This window comes from Liolophura sinensis, chromosome 1, assembly GCF_032854445.1.
Source record: "Liolophura sinensis isolate JHLJ2023 chromosome 1, CUHK_Ljap_v2, whole genome shotgun sequence".
NCBI lineage: Eukaryota > Metazoa > Mollusca > Polyplacophora > Chitonida > Chitonidae > Liolophura > Liolophura sinensis.
In genome coordinates, this window is record NC_088295.1 from 57,799,086 (window position 1) to 57,807,597 (window position 8,512).

At 40.0% G+C, this 8,512-nt stretch overlaps 1 protein-coding gene across 1 annotated transcript; it reads left to right on the plus strand.

Moving 5' to 3' along the window:
• Positions 1-5,124: 5,124 nt before the first annotated feature.
• LOC135462404 (G-protein coupled receptor 22-like) lies at positions 5,125-6,261 on the plus strand. The gene has a single exon (XM_064739654.1). It carries the CDS (start codon positions 5,125-5,127, stop codon positions 6,259-6,261), a length of 1,137 nt encoding a protein of 378 aa, XP_064595724.1.
• Positions 6,262-8,512: the final 2,251 nt, after the last annotated feature.

Genomic DNA, 8,512 nt, shown 5'->3' on the forward strand with positions numbered 1-8,512 from the left:
GCGACGCCATTTATCGAATGCTACCACCGTAGGAAATAGCGCATGTCCTATTTCCAGTTGACTATAGTCGAATTCGGCACTGGCATTTTGTGAACGCGGCTTTAGAGCAATTCCATGCGGCGCACGCCTTGGTTGTGTTTAACATACCATGGAGGGTATGTCTTGTATATGTATATGTGTGATGCTTTGTTCAAAAATATTAAGTTTGCTATTGGCTCACTTATTAGTTGATCTATTTACCTAAATTACGGATTTTTACCATAGATAAAATCACTATCATTTCATTATATATTTGTGAAGCTGTTTGCTTTCAAACTACATTTGACACGTCCTTTCTACGATGCAGCTTTTGCGATATTTTCAAGGCTGAAAAAAATGTTATCCCTCTTTTGTCTTATGTATCCCGTCACTCCATATTAATCAAATGTTTCTGGATACCTGTGCCTGTCATTGATCTCTCAGCTAAGGGGAGAGTTAATTAACTGTACAGGGTAAACATCGGAAACATTCCGTTTATAATAAACTTAAAGGCCGCATCCTGATTTTAGGATCGATCTGATTTTAGGATCGATCTGATTTTAGGATCGATGGGAATTAGCCCCGGAGGTAATGAGTGGCCTATCTAACAATAGGACGAATTAACAAACGGGGTTGGGATACAGTTCGTGAGGCATTGTTCTTCTCTAATTAACCCCAATATCCTCGTTATATACCGGTGTAACAGAGATCCGACAGCGCGTTGTTCACCATGGCGTTTTTGATAGAGCGTCCGCTTCGGGAGTGGTAGATCCAGGATCAATCCTTGATCGAGTCACACCTAAGACTTTAAAAGAGGAAGTTGTAACTTCCTCGCTTGGCGTTCAGCATGAAGGGAATAGTGCAACGACTGGTTGACCCGTATCAGTACAATGGCTCGGGCGGGGCGGCTTACTTGCCTTCGGTAAGTCGTCTCAGTGAAGCAGCACTAAATAAAAGAGCGGTGGAAATCCGTCCTGCAACAAGGAGGCACATTACACGTACATGCACCCTAATGATTCCTTCGTCGTCATATGACTGAAAAATTGTTGAGCACGACGTTAAACCCCAAGCACTCACTCTTGGGGTTTTACTCATTATGGTTAGTTATCGAGATCAAGCACCGCCATTAATTCTAGTTGGGCGAGTGCTGACCTCGTGGATTTTTCCACACGAGCTACTTTCAAAACTTAGCAAGAAAGACAAAAACAAGAACAAGAACGAGAAAAGAAGAAGAAGATCAAGAAACACGACTCTGTTGTAGTTTCGTTGTTTACATTATAAAACTTGATACGTTTCGAAAGTTCTGTCAATAACTTTAATAGGTAAATTCCTGCTGGATTGTTATTTTGTTTTCTTAGAGTTAAACATCAATGATTCTGTAACATTATAAACGTGTCTCTTTGCAGCTTATCGGCTTGTTGCAATGGTGCTGCCTCACTGGAATGCCATACCGAAGACACTTGACATGCCCGATGCCTCATGCACGCGTTAACCGCAATATATAGACACCAGGATGACTACTACTTTAAACATCACCTTGTTTTGAAAGACAAGTGTGGAAGTATCAAGGCTGCCAGTGTCGAAGTCTTTAAGGTATGAACCAACTCGAAATTGTAGCACTTGGGATGTTTTGGATTCTTTTGAATGCCTTTTGCCTGTTTCTGGCATCTTGTTTCTATTTCAGTTTGTTATCAAGCGTATACATATTTTGCGTTAATAAAACTGAAGGTTTGTCGTCAAACCTATTACAAAGCATATCAGCCTCTCGGCTCGATAACGTTTCCTTCGATAATCGATCCTTCGTGATTTATTTTTCCGCTGAAGTCACAAACTATTTGACTTCTACGAAGGCCGCCGTGTGTATCTATAGACCGAAGGCAATGCATTTATGTGTCACGCCTCTTAATATCACATCCAAGCCTGTGTGACCTAGACTTGAACATGTCATTGGTTCATTGATCTGAGTAGAATCAAACTTCATCACTTTGTGCATTTTGATTTCAAATTTGTAGGTCGTATAGCTGTGATAAGTGTTAAATGGTCTTCAAGGCGAAATCCAATGGGCAGGCCTAACACTTTGCTGAATTTTACATGCATTTCAAACCTTTGTAAATATTTAATAAATAACTTGCCGCTTTTTTTAAAAAATTTTTACTACTGTATTGTTAAATGACGTCAGGATGGCAGGATATGGCAATCTTTTCTGCAGAACATATTTTGTCAAAAACTGACCGCCTGTTGAACGAAATGTGTAAATGAGTGCGTCCGTTTTACCTGTTGCCATTGCAGCTGTATGAAGAAGTTTTGCATACTGCGTCTATTAATTCCATAATCCCAGTATGCTCTTCGTCGAATTTTTATTTATTTATTTATTTGATTGGTGTTTTACGCCATACTCAGGAATATTTCACTTATGCGACATCGGCCAATGTTATGGTGATAGGTAACCGGGCAAAGCCTTGGGGGAACCCACGACCATTCAAAGGTTGTTACCAGAACTTCACACATACGGCGGGAGAGGAAGCCAGCATGATGGATTTTTTATTGTCACATTACATGTTGTCAGGTGGCATATCTGTGCAAAGCCTAATTATCTGGCCTGTTTAGGTATAATTTATGAACACATTCTGTTGTAATTAGTTAACCGACAAAAGTATCAAATTAAACCTATTCACAGCAAATTTGTATGTATATACCCAACTTCGTGTTTTAACCAGTGATGCACGAACCGCGGTACAGACTATACGAAAACTTCATTTTACGGTTGGAAAATTAATTGAACTTGCGGATCTCCCTTAATGTCAGAAAAACGACGTACCTTTCGTTTATTTCCTCTGACAAATATACAAGTTTATTGTTTAAATAGCCTTCGTCACAGCTACAATTTCAGTACTGGCTTGACCGTTGAATAGGAGGCGTAAGAATCTTTTTTCACCTAACAGAAAATAGGCCCCAAGTTTAAGTGTAACGGAAATTTTTAATTTTTGTTACAATTAAGATTTCACTTGTGTAGGTTTTTAACATATATGATAACCAGTCAATACATTTATCAATCCGTCAACCAATAAATCAATTCGTGAGCAAACCAATTTGTCAATGAGTCAGTCGGTCTACATCAAGTCACCAGTGGGGTTCCCTCGGTTATCTCTCATAAAATAATGTCTAAATACGGAACGGAAACGTGTTGGTATCAATTCGATACGAATGTCTACTCCAAACATGCGTCTAAGTCTTTAATGGACGCAAACAGGGACTAGAGTCCAATGTTATATGTCAAAAATCAACAGCAGCCGTCTCACAACCCGCTATTTTGTTTGTTCACCGCCTGTATTTATCATCACTGCCGTCAGCTACGAGCGGTATCTAAGCCATTAACATTAATCAACCTGCGAATACAAGAGTAACGCCGATAAGTTCATATTTACCATGGAATACCCCCCCCCCCCCCCCCCCCACACACACACACACACACACCAACACCTCCTGGAAATAACGAGCTCACCTGGCTTGTGCCTTCTAGGAACCCACGGGGGTGTTTATTTAGGATAGTTACTTAAATCATGTCAACCTCCCGCCGATTTAACGAACGACAATACGTATTGATTTTCGACATTTCTCGCTTATCCAGTGGTTCTTAATAATCAAAATATCCGGTAATGTCTTGTTGCTGTCAGTCAGTACACCAGCTGGGTGCTTAGCTGCTCTTGGTCTCAGAGACTTGTTTTGTTCCATTGTACCTGAACGGAACACACTGTATCTAACTGTATATTGTTTGTCGTATGTGTGGTTCTACCTTTCAAAAGTTGCTGCAAATGTATCCATATAGCATTACCGCATAAGGTAGGTATTACATTTAACTACCTGTGAGTATGTAATGATGGTCAAAATAAGGCTCAGAATATAAAGACATGGTTCAATACTTTAGTGAAACTGAACTTTCGTACTCCGTTTACACGTATATGTGTATTATGGCTTGCTACAAAAAAAACGAAGCGTTCGTTATTTCTGAACACAGTTGACAAATGTTGCATTTATGTTATTTTTTATCAAAGAAGTGCGATATTAGGCAAGAGAGAGCCACTATGCAATTGCAGTGGTCCAATTCTACAAAGTCAACCTTGGCCCAAGTAAAGCCTTCAACGAGAATTGTTCTCCAAACTATAGCTGCAATGCAGATATAACGATTAATAAAGACCCAAAAATGCCCATGACATTATATCCCATGTGAAGCTAAGTTATGGATATTTAAGTCCACTTTTAAAGAATCGGTTTCAGAATGCCGATTATTATCCAAATTGAAGACAAACACAGCACAGTGTTCAAATTAAAAATCGGGTTTTCACCGTCGTTGGTGTAAAACGCTTGACTTCATAATGTACATTTTATAGAAAAGCTTCTTGTCATAGTCATTATGTAGCTAGTTACTCGGCCTCATCACTGAAAAAAAATCTGCGAGTCAAAATTGGGAATTTGTCTTTCATTATAACAGATACCACAGTATTACTATAGTGAAATTTATTGTATTGAGTTGTTATCCACGTATATGTTTATTTTTAAATTGTGTCACCGATTTCTACAGACTACAAGATGATACGATTATTAAATCGACCAGAACATCATTCACCTGCTCATAATCTACAGAACGTTTACTTTTCTCTCCACCAGGAATAACACGACGAATGTGATACTGACGAGGATGCAATAAACCACAAAACAACACTTGACAGCAGGAGTTAATCGGACTACAACCAGACCAGAAATTTCAAAGAGGAGTGACAACAACGTGACAGCCCAACTGGTAGTCGCGGTCGAAGACGAAAGACCGTCTTTTAGTGTGTGTTTTGCCGTGAAGAATAGGACAGCAAAAGTATTGTTGAACTCTGTACGAAACCGTTTAACATTTCTCGTGCAGATTAATTGTGCGCGCCAGGAGAAATCTGTAATTACTACGTTGGCAGGTTAACCCGCTGAGTAAATTTATTCTTGTCGTCTGCTTCAGTGAAATTGATGATGACGTCATCAATGCGACACGGATAAACTGAGGTTTCCATTGACAACGGTTGCAGCGGAAGAAATGCCTTAAATCGACGAGTAAACCTGACGGGGATGGCGCCAACCCAGCACTACCCCGTGTGGTACGTGGCCGTTTGTGGCACTGTTTTCGCTGTCGAAGGCGTCGTGGGATTTCTTTTCAATTTAATCGTTCTTGTGGTTTACCATCTGAACAAGAGAACTCTTAAGAGTGTCAGCAATGTTTTAATCACGAATCTCAACATTATTGACATGTTAATCTCCTTAGTGTGCTGCCCTGTCAGTCTTGCGTACACAGCCACTTCCCGTTTCCATGGTCAAGGGCTCTGCTATGTTTTCGAGGCCTCCGTGGCATTCGCCAGCACGGCCAGCGCTGTCAACTTGCTCTTCATCAGTTTTGACAGGTATGAGTCAATAGTGGTTCCGATGAAGAGAAAGATTAAAGATACAAATGTGAAATATGTCGTGGCGTCTGTATGGGTGCTGGCAACTGTTGCCGTTCTTCTACCGATTTTTGGCTATATTGAAGCGGCAGTAGGGTCTGTAATATCCGAAGCCGAAAACCTCAACAGCAGCGTACCGTGTTCTTTTTGGCTTCATGGCTCAAAGGCTTTCTATGTTCACGAAATGTATTACATTGCCGTCTTTTTAATATCATCTGTCGTGACTATGATTTGTTACTACAAAGTATTCCGTCTTGCCAAACAGAGGCTGGCACTAAGGATCGCTTTGCTGCGTTCCACCATGACGTTACCAGGGTCCAAACCTTTGATGGATCTAAAAAAGCAGCAAGACAAGAGAGTCACCACCATGACGTTAGTGATTGTGTGTACTTTCATTATTTGTTGGGGTCCTAACATGACAATAACCGTGAGCGGATTGTTTATGGAGTCTAATCTATACTTCGAAATGATTCAAACTGGCCTTTTGTGCTTAGCATATCTCACAACCGTTCTACATCCGCTTTTGTACGCGTTTTTGAGAGAAAACTTCCGCGAAGCTCTGAGAGACAAATGGCGTTCTCGTCCTCAGGTGAGAAACGCCAAGATTTCACCCAACCCGTCGTCATCGACAAACAACGTCAGGTTGTTAGCCGTGCGCCAAATAGACGACCCGTCTTTGTCGGATTTCCCCACCATCAGCCAACTTGTGTCACCAGTAAACAATGTATCAGTCTCCCTACAAGACGCACTTGTATTTTCCCCGAGGTGACGTCAAGATTTGTGATTATAATTGCTCGTTTTTTGTATGAATTTGGGAATTTTGATATGATACAGTCACATGTTGCTTGTGCATGAAATGTCTGAAGTTTGCAAAAGTATGGTGCAAAGCATCAAACACGCAAAGTTACAGAGAAAGGGCGTGCAATGTTAAAGTAACTGCTATTCCATACATCTTTGTAAAGTCAGTGGATGCTGTCTTTACAATCGCTCGGGCAAACCACTGATTATCATCAATGACGTCACACAACATTTTTGTACCTTCACGTTCACTTCTTAATAAAATCCTTGTGAATTGTCATCATGTAATGTGTACCAGAGCATGAAAAAGCAAATGTGATATTAAATCTCTGTTTCAGGGTTAGGAATACGTCACCGTGACGTCACTGACGACAGCGGTTGTCACTGTTGTCCATAAAGCTCACCATAGAAACAAATCATTTGGCTACATTTAAGTCAGTGAAAAAACTCTTTGAAAAAATAAACTTTTTTTCTGTGCTAAGTTAGATACTGTTTTCGTCGTTCTTTCCACTGATGAGCACTTCCTCCTTATGGTTTCCTTACGTTTAAACGTTTTTGCGCGACTCATGAGCCAAATTAAGTTTGGCTGGACTCTCTTGTCACGAATTTCTTTTTTTACATAAGGCACAACCACAACACACTGAATATTACAAATTAGCATGATACAGTTTCGTCACCAAGGCAATGCTTGGCATTATGATTTATGTTTTGTTTAAATAATGTGACACGTACTAATCTCAAATGTCTGTAATAATAGAGAAATATGGATGAATAAACTACACTTTTAAAATGTGCCATAAGTAAAACAGGCGAATTATGTGAACTAACTCTACAAATGTTATATATTATGCATTGGTATGCAATTAATTCGTGTTAATCACAAAATGGTGTTCTCTTTTTTATTTAATTTCAGGCATGGTATATAGGTATGCTCAATAATGTATGAAAACCCGGGAAACGGATTTGAGTAAATTTTGTAACCGTGGATTCCAAACGCCTGCATTTCCTGTTTTGGGTCTCTTATGATACAGAACTCAGAGGAAACATTTTCGGTCTGTTTCAGGTTTACGAACTTTGGTATCGAACATGGATCATGTCAAACAGTTTACTTGGCTCTAGCTCTCACACATCGTCATTGCAACTGTACATAACGCATTTGGTGCAGTGTCATAATCGGTGTGTGTGTTCGTGGTGTCTCCTTATAGAATAGTCCCATATGTTTGTTAAATGACGACGCTGGGCGCGTCCATAACGAAAGGATACATAAACTGGTGTTATCAAGACAAGTGTCAGGGAAGGCATCTATTCATTTCAGCATCAAATATATGTGGTCGATCCAACATACGACTTGCCATCATTTCGTTTCTGTAGGCACTACAGCGGACGCCGCCATCAGTGATTTACGGCATAGCGTTTATATAAGATAACTCAATATGGCGAGGAAAAAAAAGTATCTGGAAGCAAAGCTAGATATTTGTCCATAAATTGAGAGGGGCAGTAATTGGCAGAAGTTTCTACGCTTATATACGCCATGTATTATAATAACGCAAGCATTTGTTAAGGGTTCTGAAATTCACTTTAAGAAATAAAGAGATTTTGAAAACCCTTGTATGCGTCTTGGCATTAAAAAAAAATCACAATGTAATTCCGATCGATGAAGAATATTGACAACATTAATTGAGTTTAGAGTGACAGGCGCGTGCAAGTATAATAATGCAAATGACATTACCAGTGTGAGAACCCTTGCAGTGAAAGACAGTATAAACTAAAATGGCAATAAGACATGCTGGTTGGCATTACGTGTTGGGAGCTCCTGTTGTTGAGCAGTACTGATATTTATATATGCACATGAAGCAAACCAAGACCTGCCAGCACACCGTGGGGTAGATGAGCACAAAGGAAGCATGTAGGGAAGCTTTCTGTTTGAAGTCTCGAGACTGACCGTGATCTGAATCACGTGTCTTAATAATCTTAATAACCACGTAGGCGTTAAAACGCGGGTCGTTAACCATCAACTTACTTAGACCTAGTCTCGACCCCCAGAAAGCAGACTTTGCCAGCCAGTCTCAGCGACATCCAAACAATGAACGCCATTATCCGATTTCTTGCACTGTTCGTATATAACCGAAAGATGTCTTCTAGTCCTCGATCAACTGTTGTAAGTGGCTACCAAATGAGGAAAAGCAAAGTGATTAATAAACAAACTATACAACCAAGATGCT